Source organism: Orcinus orca, chromosome 11 (genome assembly GCF_937001465.1).
Source record: "Orcinus orca chromosome 11, mOrcOrc1.1, whole genome shotgun sequence".
Taxonomy (NCBI): Eukaryota; Metazoa; Chordata; class Mammalia; order Artiodactyla; family Delphinidae; genus Orcinus; species Orcinus orca.
In genome coordinates this window covers 102,132,446-102,154,057 of record NC_064569.1, presented here as the reverse complement: position 1 = coordinate 102,154,057, position 21,612 = coordinate 102,132,446, and the positions used below count along the sequence as shown (strand labels likewise).

The following is a 21,612-nucleotide window of genomic DNA, read 5'->3' as shown; positions in this document are numbered from 1 at the left end:
CACTCGGGTCTCCACCACGCTGTGGTCTGGGCTCCCTTTGCCCCACGCCCGGCACTCCCCCAGGTCCCCCGAACACTCAGCCGGGCCTGACCCATCCAGTGCCCCCTTCTCCCGCTCTGGCCCCCACCTCTTCATCCCCTCCCCAGAGGCCTCCCCTCACGCCCTTCCCCCGCCTGGCACCCCCTCAGATGCCTCCAGACCCGGTGTGCGGCACCCCTCCCTCAAATCCCGCGCCCCCTCAGGCGCGCCCCAGCCCCTCTGCCCAGCGCCGGCTGGCCTCTCCCTTGAACGCCGCGCCCCCTCAGGCCTCCAAGCCCCCGTGTCCGGCGCCCCCTTAGATAACCCCCCCAGCCCCGGTGCCGGCGAACCCATCGCCCGCCCGGCGCCCCTCTCCCTTGAACCCCGCGCCACCTCCGATGATCCCCCAGCCCCGGGGTCCGACGCCCCATCGCCCGGCCGGTGGCCCCTCTGGCCGGTCGCCCCTCCCCACCTCTGCCCGTTCGCCCCTCCCCCCAGGCCCTCCCCCCTCCGCTCCGCTCCCCTCCCCTCCCCTCCGCTCCGCTCCCCTCCGCTCCCGTCCCCTCCCCCCGGCCCCGGCGGCGGCCGCGCGTCATGGCGGCGGCGGGCGGGGCGCGTTTCGCACGCAGCGCGCCGGGCGGAGCGCTCGCCGCATTGTTTGCTTCGCTGGGGAGCAAGCGAGCCGGCCCGGGCGTCCGAGCAGCCCCGCGCCAGCGCCCCGTCGCCGCCGCCGTCGCCGCCGCCGCCGCCGCCGCCGCCGCCGCCCGCCGGCCGGGCCCCCGCGCCGGGCCTCCGTCCGGCCCCACCGCCCGCGCGAGCCGCCGCCCGAGAGCCTGCGGCCGCCGAGCCGAGCCGGGCCGGGCCACCGCCGCCAGGAGCCCGCGCCCAGAGCGGCGGCGGGCCGGGCCTGCGCGGCCGTTGGCGGAGGAGCCGCGGGCGCCATTAGCGCCGCCTCGGCCGCGCCGGCCCCCGCGCCCGCCGCCCGGCTCCCGCGGCCGCGGCCCCGAAGGTGAGTGCGCCGGACGGGCCGGGGCCGCCGCCTTGCCCGCCTCTCCCGCGGGCCGCCGCCGCCGGCCTCTCGGTGCTGGTGCCGCCGCCATGTTTGGCGGCCGCCGTGGCGGCGCATTGTCCGCGGGCGGCGGGCGGCGGGGCCGAGGGAGGCCGCGGTGTCAGGGCGGCGGCGGGGAGGCCGGGGAACCGGAAAGGAGAGAGGCCGGCCGAAGGGGAGGCCGGGCTGTCGAGGCGGGGAGGCCGGACCGGGAGGCTGGAAGGCCGGGCCGGGCGGCCGGGTCGGGTTGGGAGGCTGGGCGGCCGGGAAGGAGGGAGGCCGGCCGGTGGGGAGGCCTGGAGGCCGGGCAGGGAGGCTGGAAGGCCGGGGAGGGAGGCCGGACCGGGAGGCTGGGCGGCCGGGGAGGCCGACGGGGAGGGAGGCTAGGCTGGCAGGCGGGAAGCCGGACGGGGAGGGAGTGCGGGCTGTCTGGGCGCTGGGGCCCGTCCCGCCCGCCGCGCCTTCCGCCCGGCCGCCCGGCGAGAAGGGAGCGGGCCTGGGTCTCGGGTCCGCCGGCCGAGCGTTTGCCCGAGGGTCGCGTTATGTAACGGACGCTCTGGGCACGTTGAGCCCGGACGGGAAACTCCCCGTTCCAGGGCCGCGTTTGAAAGACTCGAGGGGCGCGCGGACCCGGGCCGCCGCCCCCTCCTCCCCCAATCCCGCGCTGAGAGCCGGTGGTGGACTCAGCGGCCTCCGGGGCCCTTTGGAAGAAGTAACTTGATTGAGGTGTAATTTACGGAGGATGCGCGCGCTGCGGGTGCGCAGTGGAGTTTTGACGAAAGGCCGCGCCCCCGTGGAGAAGGCGCCCCCGTGGAGAAGGCGCCCACCGCCCGGGAAGGGTCGTGGGTGGAGGGCGCTGCGTGCACTCACCTGCCTGCAGTCCCGTCCCTGCACGAGGGTGTAAGTGGCTTGTCCGAAGCCAGGCGGGAAAGGCACTGATTGAGAAGGTGAGCCGGCCCTGGGTGCCGACTGCCTCTCTTACGGCCACATGGTTTTTCAAGGTGCATCTATCAGTAGGGTCTGGAGAGGCTGCTGATCGCCTTCTCGTGGGTACGCTTGTCCCCGCGCGGAAGGGTCAAGTGTGGGTGGAGCCCGAGGGCCAGAGATCGGGAAGTGATGGCCGGGTGAGGTAGTCTGCAGAGTGACCCGCGCCTCCTTTCGCTGTCACCATCTAGCTTTCAAGTTGCGGAGCTGCACGACCGTTAAGTGCTGTTCTCCGGGTACTAAGTGTCCAGAGCTTCAGTGCCCTCTGGGAGAGCGTGGGTTTTGAAGGGCCGATTTTGCTTAGTACTGTTGGTTCTCTGCTTCCGAGGAGAAAATTACACGTTCGCTTTGCATCTGCTGAGTAACCGACTGCCGCTTCTGCCCCACCCCAGTAAGGACCCCTGAAGCTGTGCGCTGTGCCCTGGCGCACCGGCGTCCCCTCCGTGCAGGCTGCGGTGCTGACAGTGGGGGGGCCGTGCCCCTCTCCCCCAGAAGGGATGGCGGGGCCAGGGCTAGCTGGGCAGCGGCTTGGCTGACCGCACAACAGGAGTCCAGGGCTGCGTGGGCCCCTGGAGACCCCCGAGATGCAGGTGAGCGGCGGGTCGGCTGCTCGTGCTGTTTTCCGTGCCTGTCAAATTGCACGTAAAACGTGGATTTCTGTTTGACAGAAGAGAAAACCACAATCGGAAGGGTCTCTCTTAAAAAGTGCATTTTTAGGGTCCGCTGGGGTTTCTGCTCGGGTTTGAGACAGCGAAGCTGGCCCTGGGAGGGCTTTTCCTGGAGGCCAGGTGGGTCGCTGTGCGGAGGCGCCCCGTGCCGGCTCCTCGGGGCTCCATCCCGTGGTGGGCCTTGGGCTCCACCTTGGAATGTTGTCAGCCAGTCTCTTAAATGTTACTCTGCTTCCTGTTAGTAAAATGTGGTCGTTTGGAGGGAGGAGGGGTCCTTGTCATCAGTTCCTGAGGTGCCACCCTGCTTGGCGGGCAGTGGTCCAGAGTCAGGAGTCATCACACGAGTGAGTCCTGTAGTAGATGCGGTTGGTGGCAGACGGCGGACGTCTGAAAAGAGCAAATGCTCATAAGTCTCTGTGGCCCAGATTTCGGGCACCTGAGCCTGTGCTGGCACCTGAGAATGGGGGGGCTGGGGGCGCCTCTGCGGGCGGCGCAGGGGGTCTTGGGGTGGCCCTTGCTGTGGCAGGAGGCGGGCCCGGCACTGTGGTCAAGCCAGCAGCTGAGAAGTGCTCTGAGGGGCAGGGCAGGTGGCTGGCCCGTGGGGGCTTTTCGTGGTTGCCACTCCTGAGCCCTGTAGAGGCTGGGTGGAGGCCTTCCAGGGGTGAAGCCTGCCCCCAGGCCAGTACGGGGCTTCCCTCTTGAGCCCCGGAGTGGCTGGTGGCCCTGTGCCCTAACACGGTTGTGGAGGACACGTTCCTCGAGAGGATGGACGGGGCTGTGGTCAGGCTGCTGAGGCTTCCAGGCTCCCTAGGGGTGCTGACGGGACCTCCACTTCGGGGCTCAGGGCTCTCTCCTGGGCAGCAGTAGTAGGGGAGCCAGGGGCCAGAGCCTGCCGGGGTCCAGCCCTGTGTGTGTGCTGTCCTGAGCTCAGGGCTGCGACCCCTGCTTGTGAGGGATGTGGCCGTCGGCTCGGTGACCTGTGGATCCAAGAAGGTGACTGGTGAGCAGTGGGCGTCAGCATCCTGGAAGGACTTGTCATCGCGTGTGCCTCTGGGAGCCCCTCTTCACCGCCTGCCCTCTCCTCTGGTCCCGGGAGTCCCTGGGGAGGGGCAGCCTCGGGGCAACGGGCTGTTGAAGGTTGTTGAGATACCATTGTGAGTCCCGGGATGAGTGATTTTGGAAACCTCAGAGATAGGTTTACCGGGAGTTTTGTTTCGATTTAGCACGAGTTGCTTAGGTCTGCCCAAGCGTACCTGGTGGCTTTCGCCTCTCGTGTCCTCTGTGTGGAGTTAACGTGTCCTCTGCGTCCGTTTCAGGGAGTCAGTACCAAATGAGGAGGAAAGGCCGAGGTCATCGCGCTGCAGCGAGGCACCCTTCCTCCCCCGGCAGCACTAAGCACTCCCCCACGCGAGAGACGCTGACCTACGCGCAAGCGCAGAGGATGGTGGAGATCGAGATCGAGGGCCGCCTGCACAGGATCAGTATTTTCGACCCTCTGGAGATCATATTAGAAGATGACCTCACTGCTCAGGAGATGAGCGAGTGCAACAGCAACAAAGAAAACAGCGAGAGGCCGCCCGTGTGCCTGAGAACTAAGCGGCACAAGAACAACAGGGTCAAGAAGAAAAGCGAAGCCCCGCCCAGCGCGCACGGCGCCCCCACCCCGGCCAGCGCGCTCCCCGAGCCCAAGGTGCGCGTGGTGGAGTACAGCCCCCCGGCGGCGCCCCGGCGGCCCCCCGTGTACTACAAGTTCGTGGAGAAGTCAGCCGAGGAGCTGGACGACGAGGTGGAGTACGACATGGACGAGGAGGACTACGCCTGGCTGGAGATCGTCAACGAGAAGCGCAGGGGCGACTGCGTGGCGGCTGTGTCGCAGGGCGCGTTCGAGTTCCTGATGGACCGCTTCGAGAAGGCGTCGCACTGCGAGAAGCAGAAGCAAGGGGAGCAGCAGTGCCTGATTGATGAGGACGCCGTGTGCTGCGTGTGCATGGACGGCGAGTGCCAGAACAGCAACGCCATCCTCTTCTGCGACATGTGCAACCTGGCGGTGCACCAGGAGTGCTACGGCGTGCCGTACATCCCCGAGGGCCAGTGGCTCTGCCGCCACTGCCTGCAGTCCCGGGCCCGGCCGGCTGACTGCGTGCTGTGCCCCAACAAGGGCGGCGCCTTCAAGAAGACGGACGACGACCGCTGGGGCCACGTGGTGTGTGCCCTGTGGATCCCCGAGGTCGGCTTCGCCAACACGGTGTTCATCGAGCCCATCGACGGCGTGCGGAACATTCCCCCCGCCCGCTGGAAGCTGACGTGCTACCTCTGCAAGCAGAAGGGCGTGGGCGCCTGCATCCAGTGCCACAAGGCCAACTGCTACACCGCCTTCCACGTGACGTGCGCCCAGCGGGCCGGCCTCTACATGAAGATGGAGCCCGTGAAGGAGCTGGCCGGCGGCGCGGCCACCTTCTCCGTCAGGAAGACCGCGTACTGTGATGTCCACACGCCCCCGGGCTGCACCCGGCGGCCCCTGAACATTTATGGGGACGTCGAGGTGAAAAACGGCGTCTGCCGGAAGGAGAGCTCAGCCAAAACGGTCAGGTCCACGTCCAAGGTCAGGAAGAAAGCGAAGAAGGCCAAGAAGACGCTCCGCGAGCCCTGTGCGGCCCTGCCGCCTGTGTGCGCGCCCTACATTCCCCCTCAGAGGTAAGCGTGGCGGGCCCGGGCCTGCTGGGAGGGCGCGCAGGGTCTGACCGCGTGCTGTCTGTGCGGCCCTGACGGTCCTCTCCAAGGTGGCCTCCTTCAGTCTCCGCTTCACGGGAGCATGGATGTTGCAAAAGACTTGAGTCTGTGAGACGGGGAAGTCTGTCTGGTTTCCTCGATGCCCGCGCGCGCCCGCGGCCACACCGACTGCAGCCACCCCGGCCTGGGGCCCCGCGGCGCCCCAGGAGTTGTTGTCATTGACGCGACAGAACACCGTTCCTCACCCTGCTCCCTCCCCAAAATTTGGGAATCTTGTGGGATTTTTAAATTTGCTGGAAACTTAAGCAGCGTGGCTGGGTAAGGCTGACCCTGGGGCAAAGATCAGAGTGGGGCGACAGGAGCCGCGAGGCGGGAGGTGCTGGCCTCCTTCCTGTCGTGGGACAGGCTTTCTGGTTTTCCTGGTTGTTCTCTCTTGGTATCGGCATTGCCTGGGCAGTGTTGGGTTCTTTGCCTAGAGCTGTGCGCGGTGGTGGGGTCAGGACCCCGCTGGCCACCCCCATCCCTGGACTTGTTTCCTCCTCTGCTGGTTCTCCTTGGTACTGACTTGTGCTTTTTATCTTGTTGTGCCTGAGAACGCTCTTGTTTGGAGTACGAGGTAAGTGGCTCGATGAACTTCTCTCCGCGTGTGGTTTGGGAGAGACGCAGACACTTGCTTGAGCTTTGAGGAAGTGAAGCCCTGTATGGGAGGGCATGGGTCTCTAGAACAGTCTGGTTAAGAAAACAAAGCATCAGCATGATGAAGGGAAGATGTAAGTGGGTGTCTGCTCCCGAGAGCGGTTCTGGGATGTTGTCAGGTCGTGAGATGTGGTGGGAACTGCTACTGAAGAAGTGTGACCTTTTTCCCAGAATGACATTTTTTTGTCTTTACGGAACAGTACCTCTGTTACAGAATCGGTAAATTCAAAGCGAATACAAAGTGCTTATAATCCCTTTTATCCAGAGAAGCCTTCTGTTAAAATCAAGGTGTCTCTTTGCAAATAAGCCAGTCTCACTTTTAAAAGACAGTTTCACTTGGATTTCTACCTGTAGGTCAAAAAGTATAGGATTTGTATCAAGAGCTTCTATCTAAGAGCCCTAAATTTTCAGCTTTACTGAAATTGAAGTAAATGAAACAAAAAATGTGATCTAGTAAATTGAAAACCCAGAAGTCTGAGGTGCTGCCTTGTCTGTCCAGCCCTGCCTGGTTCCCGGCCCCAGGGTCTGCCAGCCCGTCCGCAGGAGAAAGCATCTGCGGTTGGGAAACATGGGTACCTGGAGTCTGAGATGACCCGGTCTGGTGGAGAGGACGACTTGCTTTGGAGTAAACACTTAAGCTCAGGTGACGGAGCTGATCCACGTGCTGGAGGAGTAGCTGGGCCATGCTCCGTCTTGTCCTTTCCTAATTTAGGAACAAACTGTGACTTCGGTTTGGAGCAGACGTAAACGGCACGCCTGGATGAGTGCTCGCGGCCACAGGCTTTGCTGTCAGTGTTGCCCAGAGTTTCCGGGAGACCCTGACATCAGACCACCCTGTGGCGTGTCGGGGCAGGTGCTGGGAGGCCCAGGCTCACAGCCACTGCTCTCGTCCCGAAGCTGTGGCCTGAGCTGCGGCTGGGCTGCTGGTCCCGTTCTTAGGACCCAGGCACAGTGGCGTGTAGATGGGAGTAAAGCTCCATGCTCTCCACGGCCTCTGGCTCAGGACCCGTCTAGAGCTGCCACCAGGGTGGTGGGCGTTCTGAGCAAGCTTGGGAGCTGGCCCGGGGCAGGGGGGCTGGAGGAGGGGCTCTGGAGATCTAAGAAGAGGAGGATCCCCCTTATTCCCTGCAGAGAGGAAGGAGGGTTGGCTGTGAGAAGGCTGGGGGTGTGGCAGGAACTGTAAGTGATTTTGTGACTTGAGGGGTTTAAAAGCTTTCAAGTAAGAAAGATAACTCAGACCAACTAATTTTGAGATCATAGTCTGTTCTCAACAAGAGGGAGATGGTCGGTTTAATTTGTTTTATCGTTTAGTGTTTCTGAGCTACAAAGATTACTTTTCTTGTCTCTCAATAATAGACTCCGGAACAAAGATGCGGGTGTTCTGAGGCTTCGCCCACCTGTTCGAGGACTCCGAGCCTGTGGTCAGGCCGGCTGGCTGGGGCGGTCGAGGCCTTGCAGGCTGCCGCATGGCCAGGAGTGGCGCGGGCGCGTTGATGGGATGCTGTGCTCTGCCCTGGGCGGGTGGGTTGGGTCCGGCGGGGTCCTCGTGGCCGCTCGGTCCCTTTGCCTGTGAGGGTCCAGCCTTCAGCGAGGATGAGCTGCTCCTGAGCAGTTGTCCCAGTGGCGTGGAGCTGTGCCCGCCTGTCTGTGTCTCTCCTCCTGCACCTGTTCTCAAACCAGAATAATGCTTTTCCCAGCCCAGAAGCAGCATATTTAAAGTTGGGGGAGATACGAAAAGCCAGGGCTGAAGAAGGGAGAACAGGCGCGTGTTCTCCGTTTTCTGGCCTGCGCTGGTGCTGTGCTCTTTCTTTGTTAAGTGTTGCCTTTTCCTCGAGTAGCCGCTCTTCTGATTGGATCCTCTCTGCTTCTTCGTCCGTTTCGTCTGCTTCGTGAGGGGAAGGGCGGGGCCAATGGAGGTGGGCACCGGGGAGGGGCCAGGCCAGGTGAAGGGACTCATGGAGTTGGAGCCACCTGGGTCCCTTGGGGTAATTAACCTGGTCACTGTGCTCTCTCTGGTTGTGCTATGGGTGTCCCAGTGTATCTGGGGAGGAGGGGCCTCGAGGGAGGAGCATCCGGCCATACGCGTGTTCCTGCGTAATGAGCTGTAACCGGAAGTGCGTGATGAGCATGGAGGATCCGGGTCACGGCTCTGTCCCCTTGAGGGCGCCGCTGGGACACCAGGTGAGGACGGCTGGAGAGCGGGTGCTTGGGAGCCGTTGGGCAGACAAATTTAATGCCTGTTGAACTTAACAGCAAGAAGTTTGCACTTGAGTTTTGTATGTCTTTTTTCATGTTTCTGGCAGTTAAGTTTATTACGTGTTATGGAAGTTCTCATGGGTTGTGGCCTGGGGAAATGGGAGAAGCCTGTCAGCCCCTGCAGGTGGGAGCCTGGCTCTGGGCGCCCCGTGCATGTGGGTGCCACCTCTGCTCTGTGGGCGCCGCTGGGCAGCCCTCCCGGGCAGCCCTCCTGCCCGCCTGCCCGGGTCCTCGGGGAAGGGCTGTTTAAGGAGCGACTCCTGGAGAGAAGCCCTGCAAACCCAGCCAGAAGTCAGAAGTGCGGGTCGTGAAACGCACGCGGTGTGGAGAAGCCGGGCCGCGTGTCCCGCTCCTGCAGGTGTCCCTGCTGGTCACGTCGGGCGAGCCCAGCGGAGGCGGCCTTGGCGGCTCGTGCCGCCTGATGTGGGGCCGAGCAGTGTGTCTCCGCAGAGCTGCTCTGAGTGTTCTAGTTCCGACCCTCCTGTGGCTTCGTTGCTTTCCTTGGTTTTGAACTGGGGGCTGGGGGACTGGCGTCACCCCGGGCAGGTCCCCCATCCCGGCTGCCAGCTCCGGCCTCTGCACCTGCGAGGGCCCTCCTGGGGCGGGGCGGGGAGCGTGGGAGCGCAGGGGAGGACTCTGGATGCTTCGCCACGTGTCTCCACTGCGTTGCGGGCTCTCCTGACGCGTGTCAGCCTCGGGGATTCCTGTGTGCGTAGGACTGAAGCGAGTGCTGAGCGTGGTGCCATGGGCCGCGCCCCGTGTCCTTCAGGCGTGCGGCCCCCTGGCTGGTGCCCTGCTCGCTTTACCCCCGCCCCCCTCCTCCTGGTGGTCTCTGCTGGGCCCGGCCCTGGCGTCACCGCCGCTCAGCAGGCCTGCTGTGCTCACTCGTCCCGCAGCCGGGCATCCGGGCGCACAGAGCAGGCCCGGCCCACGGGGAGGGTCTGCCGAGGTCGTGGGATCCGGCAGTTTCTGGTCGCGTTCACCGTATCTGCTTCCGCAGAGATGGGGCGGACGTGCATTGAAGTTCTCTTCCATCCTAGAGCTTGGAGTCGCTGCCTGGAGTGGATGGCGGGATGGGCCTTGGTGCCTTGGGCACCCTCCCCCTCCAAGGCACAGAGACCGGCATTGCATCTCGTCTTGTCTTCATTTCAGTTTCAGTTTTTTGTTCAGAAATAACTTCAAATTTATAAAATGTTGCAAAAGTCGAAAAAAAACCCCACCCAAACGCTCTTTACCCAGAGTCCCCTCTTGCCAATAACCCGTTTACCCTCTTGGGGGTGGTTTCCACGCGCCCCTGCATGTCTCCCAGGGTGGGGCCGGCCTCCCCTGGAGGCTTCCTGCCTCCAGCCGGGACCAGTCCCACTCAGCCTCCTTTGATTTGGGCATCCCCAGACCTCTGTGTCCCCTGCGACAGGCCTTCGCGGCTCACAGAGGTGTGCCTGGGACTGCGGGGCCCTGCGTCCCCGCCCGAAGGGAGTGGCGTCCCCTGCCCCTTGGTGACCGAGGTGTCACCAGTGCCTCTACCGGACGATTTCTGCTCTTGGTTTTTCTGGCGTCGGATCCGGGGTCCGGGGCCCTGGAGGCGACGGCTCCTCTCCACGTGGCCTGTCGCTCTTGTCTTCCTGGCCTTCCTCCCCGCGAGGGCTGGAAGGGAGCATCCCGTCAGCAGGGTCCTTCTCTCCCCGCCGGCGTGGACTGGGAGGTGTGGGTGTCAGAGGGGTCTGCCCTGTGGGCCCGGGCACTGAGGTGGGCAGCTCGAGAGGGGTTTCTCGGGAAAGGAGGCTCTGCCCAGCTGACTGTCACTGTCAACCTGCTTAGTGGTCGAGGGGAGGCCCCCGGGGCGGTCGGCCACCTGGCCTTGGCTGTGTGGCTGTGGCCGTGGCCATGGGTGCTGGTGAGGTCTGGCTGGGAGGTGTGGATGCGGTCCTGGGGCTCCTGCCTATGGTCCATGCGGTCGGGCGGGGGGCACCCCGGAGCCAGTGTGGCCCAGAACCTCTTCCCTCCAGAGGCCGACTCCAGGCTCCTCGGGTCTGGCGGGTGGACTTCACTCATGTGCCCCGACCTCCCAGCTGGCTGAGCAGGTGTTGAGAAGGGAGGGTGGACCCCGCTCCCTGCAGACGCCGGCGGGGTGGCCCAGGTGCTCCTCCAGTGTCTGTGTGTGTCAGGTGGGGATGGCTTTTAATGCCATTTGTGCCTGTTTGTCGTGACTTTTATATAAAGATTTTAAAAACTAGATGGTTACGTTGTTTATCAAATGTAGCCAAAAAAAGAAACAAACGTTAAATGGCCACTCACTTTTGGGACCCCTCCTGTCGCATCAGCCCACCACTCGTCACAGCAACCACTCGTTGTAAATGGGGGTGGGTTCCTCTGGTTTTCCTGCCCTGGGGGCTTGCAGTCTGGGGTGGGCTTGGGCGATGCCCTTGGATGCAGTGCCAGCACACCAGAGTCAGTCCCAGCTCTCCCAGTGGTGGGTCTCTCTCTTCCCGGGCTCAGCTTGTGGGTGGCAGGTTGTTTGGCTGTGCTCATCACGTGTTTTTCCTCAGCTTATCTTCTCATTCTTTTTTTTTGGCTGCATTGGGTCTTCGCTGCTGCGCAGGCTCTCTCTAGTTGCGACGAGCGGGGGCTACTCTTCGTTGCAGTGCGCAGGCTTCTCACTGTGGTGGCTTCACTTGTTGTAGAGCACAGGCCCTAGGCGTGTGGGCTTCAGTAATTGTGGCACGTGGGCTCAGTAGTTGTGGCTCACAGGCTCTAGAGCGTAGGCTCAGTAGCTGTGGCACACGGGCCTAGTTGCTCTGCGGCATGTGGGATCTTCCCGGACCAGGGCTCGAACCCGTGTCCCCTGCACTGGCAGGCGGATTCCTAGCCACTGCGCCACCAGGGAAGCCCCCATTTGTTTCTTTACTAGTCTTTTTAGAGAGCACGGTTCTGGTCTTGTTGAGACTTTCTTGTGTGTTGTTTCCCGTTTCATGATTTTTTGCTGTTTGTCTTTCTTTCCTTCGCTTTATTGAGATTTAATTGACACATAACATTGTAAGTGCGATGATTCGAATCACTTATATGTTGTGAGTGTTTGCAGGATGAGGTCGGTTCGCTCATCCTTCACCTGCCGTACTGTTGCTGTGGTGGGGAGAAAATGGAAGCTCCCCTCAGCAGCCTTCCAGGGCGCTGCGCGGCCTTCGGGCAGTTGCCGCCACCTGTGTGCGGTCCTGGGACCTTCCTGTCTTGTCTTTTCCTGACTTCTTCAGTGGGGTGCTCAGCACATGACGAGTCAGCCTTGTATCTGTGCTGCCCCATTTGACTGTTGCAATAACTGAGTGCGTGTTAGAACACGCGTCTGCGTGTGTAGAGACCCCCGAGCTCTGTGCGTTAAGATGCATGCACTTTGCTGCCCCTCCGTCAAGCCGCTGTCAAAAAGGTGAAAACAGCCCCCAACGGAAGGGCGACTCCGGGGTGCCCAAGGTGAACACAGCCCCGTCCGCAGACGAGGAGCCCTGGGGTCCCCGGTGCCCTCTGCTAGAGCCATCATGGGACAGCGGAGATGCTCTGGCCGCTGCTGGCAGGCATTCCAGCCTTGCCTCTGGTAGCAACGCGTGACCAGGTGTCCCGAGCGGGTGGGCCTGTGGGCACGCTGGGGCTTGGGCTCTGCGTCTGCCTGGCTGCTCTCGCTGACCCCTGGCCTGTGCTTGGTGTGGAGCTGCCCCTTTGGTGGATCTCCCCCGGGCACCCTGGGCAGGGCTGCCCTGTGTGGCGCGTGGCCTTCGGCACCGAGGCTCGAGCCGCATCCACTGCTTGAAGGAGGAGGACCGTCGTGGGTCTGGACGCGGCAGAGCCGAGGGTGTCGGCACAGTTCTGTGCAGCTCAGGATCGTGCTTTTCAAAAAATGTGCTCTTGAAATTCCTTAATTTCTGACCTGAAATGTTGATGTTTGGTGCACAGTGGGGAAGCCTCCTTGTCCTGTCGAGGTTCAGTTCTCGGCTGCCCCGCTCGTCTTCCTGAGGATGTTTCAGCAGCAGGGTGACGGCAGGGACCAGGAAGCTGTCCTGCTGGCTTCCAAGGGTTTTACGCCGTTTTCGCGTCCCCTCGTGCAAGTGTTGTTACAAATCCTTCACGCTTTGCAGTCCTTGAAAGGGTGGAGTGTCGCAGGCAGCTTGGGGACGCTCACGGTCGTTTTGGGGAAGGGTAGCTGCCCCCCTCCGCTGCTTCTGCCTCCATTTATGCCATTGCTTTCCCTCTTGAGGGGACCAGGGCGCCACGGCCCCGAGCCCCGTGAGAGTGGGTGACTCTGCAGGGTCGGCCACACCTGGTGGAGGTCGGTGCGTGTGGATGTGCGACTCAGAGGAAGCGGAAACACCCAGGGCTCCACCCGTTTTTCTTCTTAGACGTGTGCTCCAAGGGCCGCTGGAGTGACCACGGGTGGACGCAGCCTGCGGGTAGGCGGAGAACCAGGGAGGCGGTGGTGGCCGTGAGGGCACCGCCGCTGAGAGGTGCGGTGGGATGCACGCGGTGTGTTAACAGTAACGCTGTGGTTTCTCGTTTCCGTGATGAGAGCGCACCCATGTCTTGCTTTACAGCTAAACTCTGAGTTTTTCCGTGTTCTAGATTAAATAGGATTGCGAATCAGGTGGCCATTCAGCGGAAGAAGCAGTTTGTTGAGCGCGCCCACAGCTACTGGCTCCTCAAAAGGCTGTCGAGGAACGGAGCCCCCCTGCTGCGCAGACTCCAGTCCAGCCTGCAGTCCCACAGAAACACGCAGCAGGTACGTGCCCGCGCCCCTGGTGTCCCTCAGCCTCCAGTGCCTCCGAGGAGCTCGGAGGAGGCAGGCTCAGGTGTGTGGCCGGCCTCTTGGGCCAGGGGACCGCGTGCCGGCGTTAGCCCGGGGGGTGCAGGCAGTGCCTCCGTCTGCCTCTTTCCCGACTCTGCACGCTGGGATGCCTGCCGGGGGTGGAGCGGCAGGGGACAGGGGGCGCCGTGCGGGAGCGATGTAACTTGGGGGCCATGCCGAGGGCGACGAGGGCCAAGACAAGTGAGGGGGGGAGCAAAGAACAAAACCAGACTAGCGCTTACGTCTTAGCGGTTGATCTGCGTTCATAGACCCATCTGGTGTTGTAGAGCGTTTCTCTGAAAGGATGGATTTAGAAAGGAAGGGGTCGACTCTGTGCGATGCCCCAAAACAAGCAAGAGTCGTCTGCCCGTGTGTGCTGAGGGTGCAGCCTTCTAGACTCGGGCGCACAGCGGGGGCCCCCCCAACCGGTTCCCGTTGGATCGCTTTGGCTCCCGCCGCGCCCTGAAGGCTCTGCCGTCTGTCCCTGTGCATCATCAGTCAGAGGGGCCCGGGCGCTGTGTCCGGCATCTGGGTTCCTGGCGTGAAGGGAGCTCCCTCCGCTGAGTTCTGGTCGGGGCAGAACTGCCTGGCAGCTGTGAGGGTCCCCATCCCTGGGGTCCCCACGTTGAGGGAATCAGCCGCTGTTTTCATCCCGGTGTTTCGGGAGTTGCTGCTTCCCGACTGCTGTCGCTTCTCCTTGGTCCCGGCATGAGGCCCGGGCTGAGCGCTGCCCTCTCCACCTCGCCAGCGGCGACGTCCTTGCTAGGGAGCCCCTTCTCTCGATCTTCCCAGTCCTGTCGTGCTCACAGCGTAGGTCATTGAACGTTACTAACACACTTAGACGCTCAGTTTGACGTCTTAAGGCTTTCTGGAATCCAGAGGAACCGTTAAGATCCTGGGCCTCTGTGGGGTGGGCCGTGTCCCCGACCCTCCTCCATCCCTAGGAAAGGAGGCACCGCAAGGCTACAGGGTGTGCTTCTCAGATCCGCTGCCCCCGAGGGTGTGCTGTTGGGGCCGTCTCTCCCCTGGGGGTCCTGGTGCCCGCAGTGCCATCTGAGTCCCCTCCCCCGAGACGTGGCACAGGCCTCTGTGCAGACGCAGTGCTGCCGCCCTTGTTTGCTCGGGTGGACCTTGCACACCAAGCGGCTCCCTGAGCCCTGGGCTGCGGCTACGGTGGACGTGCGCACAGAGGGGCCGGGAGGTGCCGCGTCCTGAGCCCTGCTGGCCTGCCGGGTGCTCAGCTGTCCCGCGCCCGCCTGCCCCCTCCATCCAGCGTCAGGACCGCTGACTGCTTGTGTTGGTCGTGCTGCCGACCCTGCGGGCCGGGGGCGCCCGTGCTCACCGGTGGGGGCCTGGCCCCTGGGGCTCACCCTCAGCCTTCCGTCAGACCCGGGCCTTAGTTAGTGGCGCCCTGCGCGCTCCTCCCTCCTCTGCATCGGGCCTGGAGTTCGGGTCTCGGTCAGGGCTGTGTCGGAACACGTGCCCGTGGGCCGGGAGGGCCAGCTGTGGGCTGGGGGCCGTTCAGGAGGCCGCAGGGCTGGAACCATGGGGACTGAGGTCAGCTGGCTTGCTTGGGTGCTGTCTCGGGAGCTCCAGGAAAGGGGGGCGGGGGCGGGGGCCCAGAGTCTGCAGGCCTCTGGGGTGGCGGGTAAGCAGGTGTCGCAAGATCGGGGCAGCGAGGCAGGACGGAGGGCTTCGTCCTCGCCTGGGTGACGGCAGAGAAATGGGAGACGTGGAGAATGCAGCCCCAGGAGTCTCGTCTCGGGGCCCTGGGGGGGCGCAGGGTGAACTGCGCTGGGAGTGGCGGCCCGGGGCCTATGTGGTTGCCGGTGGGACCTGGGCTGGGTTTGGGGGCAGGAAGCTGGGGGGTTGGAGGCGTGTGCACGCGAGGGGCCTGCCTGCACCTCAGGGGAGCGGGGTGGGGGGTCACTCCTGGTGGAGCATGTGCTCTCAGGAGGCCGGCACGAGGGTTCGAGACCAGTCGTGTTGTATTCCCATCCTGCCCCACACGAGGTAGATTTGTAACGATGGGAGGATTCACCCACAGGAAACGGGAAAGGGAAGCGTCAGCTCTCTTGGCAGAAGGAATTGGGAGGAACCACAGAGATCTGGGTCCTTATGACTTACACTGAGCCCTGAGGTGTACCTTGGCTTGGCCAGGAGAGGGCTCTGACTGGGTCTTACAGAGCCCAGCTGTGTGGCCTGTGTGGGCAGGGACACGGACGCGGGGCGGCCTGCCACCCGCCACGCTGGGGGCGTGAGCTCCCGCTTCGTGGGAAGGACAGGAGGCGGACGGGTGGAAGGGCGGCACCCAGCTCCTTCTTCCATCGCGTTCTAGCAAAGGTTGACTTGTGCGGACGTCCGAAACATTAATGTTCCACACGGGACGTTCAGGGCTTGGTGTGATTTTTGATGTTCTTTGAAACCTTAAAATTACTTGGTATTAGAGGTTAAGCTGACTTATTTAGCCCTGAGCCGGGCTCTGGAAGAGGGCACGTGCAGCCCTTCCCTCCCGTGGCCGCCTTCTGGTTGGGGACAGACAGACAGATGGAATGAGCTGGCCTGGGGCAGACGAGGCGCCTCGGGTTGTTGGGTGCTGCCTCCTCGGTGGTCTGTTGAGAGCGGGTCCCCTTGGCGGTGACCCTCCCTGGAGCCTGTCCTCCGCCATCCTGCAGAGCCTGCTGGGGGTGAGGGCCTGCAGCGAGTGCTGGGGTGGGGTGTGGCTCCTGTCCCTCCTGTCCTGCCTTTGAGTGAGCATGCCCGCCCACTCACCCCAATGCGCCCCCTGGCGGGAGAGCGTCCCCTGTCCGCTCTCTGGTGGCTTTGGGACAACACGGTTGTCCTGCTCTGCTGGGGCAGGGCCACTCGCTGTCTGCCTTGCTGCCGCTGGCGTCAGCTTCAGGGGCCGGGGTGGCTGTCCCTCAGGGTCTTTAGGCCCTTGGTGATGTCTGGGGAGTCGGGTGCGTGTGCCAGGGCCTCACCCCGCAGAGCTGGCCTGCCCTGTGCCTCCAGCACAGGGTTGTGATCCGACCTAGGTGGTCCTGACCCTGGGGGGGGTCTTGGCGTCTCCCTTCCAGGCGGTGGGTGTCCTCCCCTCCTGTGTTGGGTGGACCTCGGCTCAACTGCAAGCCGTCCTCTAAGATCCTCTTTCCTGAGAGTTTTTTGGAACCAGAAATGGCTTCATTACCGCCCCAGTTTATGGAACTTCCCAGGGTTGGTTTTAGGTGAAGTAAGACCACTTGAGCAGAGTCAGAAACTCAGGCCCTTTTGTGCAGAAGAGGCGTGGGCCTCAGTCAGGTCCTGCCAGTGGTTCCTGCGTGGTGGGGCCGTGGTACGCGGGGAGAGCCGCCCTTGGCGGCCCTTCAGCCCTGCAGCCGGGTGGTAGCGGGCAGTGCGCACAGCAGATGGGCACCAGGGGCTTGTTGGGGCTTACCTGCCTTCCTCTCCCTCATTATCAGCTAAACATCCTTTTAGCTGATATTTTCAGTGTCTGTTTCAGACTAACGGACAAGGTGATTTTCAGATGCTCTTGGGGAATTTGGTTTTCTAAGCCCACCTTTCAATGTATTTATTTACTGGCTTTGTTCATACAGCCGATGTTACTGTTAACTCCTGGTTGATGCCTGAGAATTTCAGATAACGTAAAAACAAGCCCAGTGATTGGAATCTGGTGGAGCCTGGAGGACGCCTGGCGGAGAGGAGGCCCAGGGCCAGCCCATGTCCCCGCACCCGGCCTCCTGGGCCTCGCTCTGCTGCGTTTCCCCGTAGAGCGAGAAGAGAGGGCCTTGCAGCTCGTCATTGGTTCTTTGCCTTCAGACTCCAAGGTCCTAGAGGGCAGTGTCAACCCCTGTGTGGTGGCCTCAGGGTTGATCCTCACCGTTTCCGCCCTCGGGGCAGAGCGCCCCCTGCTGCCAGGTTCAGGCTTCGGACTGGGATAGGACTGCGATAAGCGTCGGGGGCCGGACCCCGCCTGCTGGCTGTGCTGTTTCCGCTCTGTCTGGATGGGGGTGGAAACCCGAGGGGCAGAAGGGACCGGGGAGAGAAGAGGGCCTGAGAGTTGTGCCGCGTGTTCCGGCAACAGTGCCGGCGCTGCTGCCTTAGCTGAGGCTGGAGGTGCGTGTGTCCACGACGGCAACAGGGAAGGGGAGCCCCGTGCATGAAGTCGGGCGGGGCTCCGGGACTGCTGCAATCGGGAGGGCCCCGGACACCCGCCGGGAGCTTAGCGGGGCTGGTGTGGGAGGGCGAGGAGCCCGACTGCCCCTTCCTCCCGGAGCTGTGGTCAGGCAAGCCTTCAGCTGAGATGCCGGCACAGGGTGCGCTGAGCCTGGGCACGTGGGCTTCCTGGTGGTGTTGGGCGCAGGCGGTAGAGGGTGGGCGCCTGGGGCTGGGGACGGGCAGCAGTCCTGACCCTCCGGGAGGAGCGCGCTGAGGGCCCGAGCGCCTGCGCAGCGCTGGGGCGGGAAGGAAGTGAGGACGTGTGCGTGGGAGGGCTGGGCGGCCTGGCTGGGCGAGGGTCTTGGGAGCACCTAGCCGAGGCTGCCCGGAGGGCGCGCCGCCCGGGCGGCCAGGTCTCTCCACCGGCGTGCCCTGGTCCCCAGCCCTCGCTGCTCAGCCCCATCCCTCCCCACCAGCGCTGGCCTGGAGATGGGCTGGCAGGGTGCGCACGCGTGTCCCCAGGAAGGACGTGCGCGGGGCCGAGACGCTGGGGAGGTGGCGCCTGGGCCGTGGAGCCCTTCCTCGGCGGGTCTGTGCGGGGGACGAGGCCGACTCCATTCCTCTCTTCAGAGAGAAAACGACGAGGAGATTCAAGCTGCCAAAGAGAAGCTGAAGTACTGGCAGCGGCTGCGGCACGACCTGGAGCGCGCGCGCCTGCTCATTGAGCTCCTGCGCAAGCGCGAGAAGCTCAAGAGGGAGCAGGTGAGGCCGCGGGGGCGGGGCGTCCGGGGGCGGGGCGGGGCGTCCGGGGGCGGGGCGGGGCGTGCAGCTGCTGTCCCCTGGGCCCGCAGTCCTCGCCCCCCTGCCTCCTCCAAGCCGTCCTCCCTGGTGAGGGGTGCAGGCCGGGTGACCGTCGCCCTGGGTGCCAGTGGCTTTGGGGGGGTGGCACTGACCTGTCTTGAAGGAGGCTGGCTGGCCTGGGGTGGTGTGGTGTCCATTGCGGTCCCGGGAAGCACGGGCAGGAAGGGGCGCCGTGTGTGCCCGTAAAGTGGGCCCCGTCGGCCACAGGGCGGTGTTGAGCGCTTGAGGCAGGAATAAGTGGCTTCTCAGTGGGAGGGTCCCCTCGGGCCCTGAGACCGCGTGTGCTGGCCCCCAGGTGAAGCTGGAGCAGGTGGCCCTGGAGCTGCGGCTGACCCCGCTCACCGTGCTGCTGCGCTCCGTGCTGGACCAGCTGCAGGAGAAGGACCCGGCCCGGATATTTGCCCAGCCAGTGAGCCTGAAGGAGGTGGGTGTCCTCGCCCTCGCGTTCCCCGTCCTTCCTCATGTCTGCGGTGACCAAAGGGATGAAGAAAGAGCCCTTCCCAGTGCGTGTCTGCCCGGCCAGGGGACGGGTTCCTGCGTTTGTGCTTTAGGGGCCTTGGCTGGGAGGGTCCTTGGAAGGACCCAGGCTTCAGTTTGGTGTGTCTCACTGCTGCCGCTCGGTACTGTGTGAGCATTGCGTGTGTGCGTGTTCATGTGTGTATGTGCACATGGGGCTGCCTTACGTGGCAGCTGTGCTGGTTACGTAGCACGGATGAATCCTGTTTTGTCTGTAAACGGCTGTTTTCTTCCCTGGAATCAGGTTCCGGATTATCTGGATCACATTAAACACCCTATGGACTTTGCCACGATGCGGAAACGGTTAGAAGCGCAAGGGTACCGGACTCTCAGGGAGTTGGAGGAGGACTTTGACCTCATCGTGGACAACTGCATGAAGTACAACGCCAAGGACACGGTGTTCTACCGGGCGGCCGTGCGGCTGCGTGACCAGGGTGGCGTGGTGCTCAGGCAGGCCAGGCGCCAGGCCGACAGCGTCGGCTTCGAGGAGGCCTCAGGGATGCACCTGCCCGAGCGGCCCCCCGCGGCCCCCCGGCGGCCTTTCTCCTGGGACGATGGTAAGCGCGGCTGTCCGGGAACAGGCGGGAGGGTGCTCCCCCCGCAGACGCCGTGCGGGTAGGCCCAGGAGAAAGGGGGTGGGAGCCACACACTGACTTGAGGCTTCCTAGTAGCCTCATGAAAAAGCGGAAAACAGGCGAAACTTATTTTAGTGACGTGTTTTTAACCCACCGTGTCTCGTGGCGATTTTAACGTGTAAATGACATAAAGATTACGGAGGGTCGCCTCCACTGGCTTCCCATTTCCTCTTTGCTGCGTGGTGTGTATTTCACAGTCAGTGCATCTCTGTTCAGGGCAGCCACGTTTCAGGGTCCCACTTGAGAGAGACGCGTGGCCTGTGGCCCCGAGCAGGACGGCCTGGGTCGGCCTGATACAGACCAGGAAGCAGTGTAGCCGGGGCCTTGGGCCCATGTGGGCCCTACGGACTTGGGAGGGCGTCTGTGGCCAGAGCAAGGCTGTCGCTGTGCTTCGAAGTTAGCAGGGCACAGCCACGGGGCCCTCTCCCCGGCGGTGCACTCCTTGCGCCGTGGCCTTGGGGGGCCTGCCGTCCGCTGACTCGTCCGACCCTTGGAAGCTGCTGCCTTGCTGCACGGCTCTGCCCCCACAGGAGCCCTGGGCGGGCAGGGGCGCGGGGCTGCGGAGGTCGGGCCTTGCAGGAAACAGCCGGGCGAGCCACCACAAGTGCTTGCGTATGCTTCCGCACCCAGGTTTCACTGAGGATAGAATTAGGGATGCAAAGTCTAACTCGCCCCTCCTTCAGCATTGGGGTGCACGAGGGTGGGCCAGACGCTGTGGTGAGCTCCTCAAGCGACGTGCCTTCTGTTTCCGTGAACCTTCTTATCTGCGGGCTTTTGTCGGGATGCCTTCTGCTGTGTTTCCCTATGCCGTCGTCTCGTTCCCTTCGTGGACGAGGTGGCGCTTTAGTAACAGGTTTGCCTGTGGCGGAGGTGTGTTCCTTTGTCTGGGAGGCAGGTTTGCCTGTGGCGGAGGTGTGTTCCTTTGTCTGGACAGCCGCGCGCTGCCGTTTTTGTCCCAGTTTTATCTGCAGGGGCTTCTGTAGACTTGTTTTGTTTCTTGCCCGCTTCTCACTGATTTAAGATAATCTGTGCTTTATGAATTTTGGTGTTTGGCTGAAATGGAAATTGCTAGCGGTTTTTGTAGTAAATGTGCCCCAAACTCCAAATTATCTGTGAATTTTGCAGCCCAGTTTTAGAAAAGCCAGACGGCAGCCTGGGTCTGAGACTTGAGGTCAGACACCAGTCGCGATGCGCAGACGCCCCACGCTGGCGCCCTCGGGGAGTCCACACCTCCCTTGGGCCCTTTCTCGGAGTCCTCGCTTGGCCTGGGCGGCTGGTCTCAGCAGGAGGGCTCGGCGTCCCTGGGCGCCGCCCCTGCTCCAGTGTACGCCCCTGGCGGCGGCCCTCGTGGGCGCCACGCGCAGATGGGGGCCCGGGGCTCCCCGGTGGGGCCGGCCGGGTGGTCTGAGGCTTCTGATGGCCGTGCCTCTGCTTCCAGTGGACAGGTTGCTGAGCCCGGCCAGTAGGGCCCACATGGTCCTGGAGGAGCAGCTGCGGGAGCTGCTGGACATGCTGGACCTTACGTGCTCCATGAAGTCCAGCGGGTCGCGGAGCAAGCGGGCCAAGTTGCTGAAGAAGGAGATCGCCGCCCTTCGGAGCCAGCTGAGCCAGCAGCACAGCCAGCCCCCGGCCGCCGAGTCAGGTACTGCAGGCTTTGAAGAGGACGGTGCTCAGCTGGGGCAGGAGACCGGGGAGGAAGGTAAGCACGCTCGGGGGCGCGGGCCAGGAGCGCTCGGAAACCTCCGGGCACACGCCGGGCCGTCCGTGCCGTCCGCGCCGCGTTTGGGCACTAACGACAGTCTGGGGCATGGAATGAGACTTTTTTCTCAGCTTGGTTCCGGAAAACTATTTCAGGAGCACCGTCTCTGTCGTCCGCAGCCTTGCCAGGGTGGTTGGAGAGTGACGGGGGGCACGACTGTGTGTCGGGTCAGGATAGTGGAGCAGAGTCGTTGCACTGGGTGCCTGGTGACCTGCGCGGGGTGCGCTCAGCCCTCACTGACTCGCTTCTGGGAGGGCGGAGGGCCTGGGGGGTGCGAAGGTCCCTCCCGTGCTCCGTCGTGGGCCGAGCGTGTGGGGCACAGGGCTGGGCCGGACGCGCTCCCAGAGGAGCCCCCTCCCCGGCAGGACGGGCCGTGGACGCCAGTTCAGCCTGGGCTCTGGGAGGTGCCCTCCGGGGGCTGGAGCTCTAGGACGGGCCGAGGGCCCCCCCCATGCTCTCCT

General features: G+C 63.5%; 1 protein-coding gene across 9 annotated transcripts in view; it reads left to right on the top strand.

The window, feature by feature from the left end:
• The first annotated feature begins 687 nt into the window (after positions 1-687).
• Positions 688-21,612, top strand: part of BRD1 (bromodomain containing 1) — a 35,166-nt gene continuing 14,241 nt past the window's right edge. For 2 of the 9 annotated variants that reach the window (XM_049694624.1, XM_049694622.1), the window contains exons 1-7: positions 690-1,027; positions 4,035-5,412; positions 13,003-13,159; positions 18,011-18,142; positions 18,537-18,665; positions 19,002-19,314; positions 20,831-21,034. In XM_049694624.1, coding sequence (XP_049550581.1) covers positions 4,049-5,412; positions 13,003-13,159; positions 18,011-18,142; positions 18,537-18,665; positions 19,002-19,314; positions 20,831-21,034 — 2,299 coding nt within the window. In that variant the 5' untranslated portion in view covers positions 690-1,027; positions 4,035-4,048. Of the gene's footprint in view, positions 1,028-1,801; positions 2,641-3,202; positions 3,719-4,034; positions 5,413-13,002; positions 13,160-18,010; positions 18,143-18,536; positions 18,666-19,001; positions 19,315-20,830; positions 21,092-21,612 lie in introns of those variants that run through there. The other 7 variants (XM_049694623.1, XM_049694621.1, XR_007470213.1 and 4 more) reach the window with 6 other exon arrangements.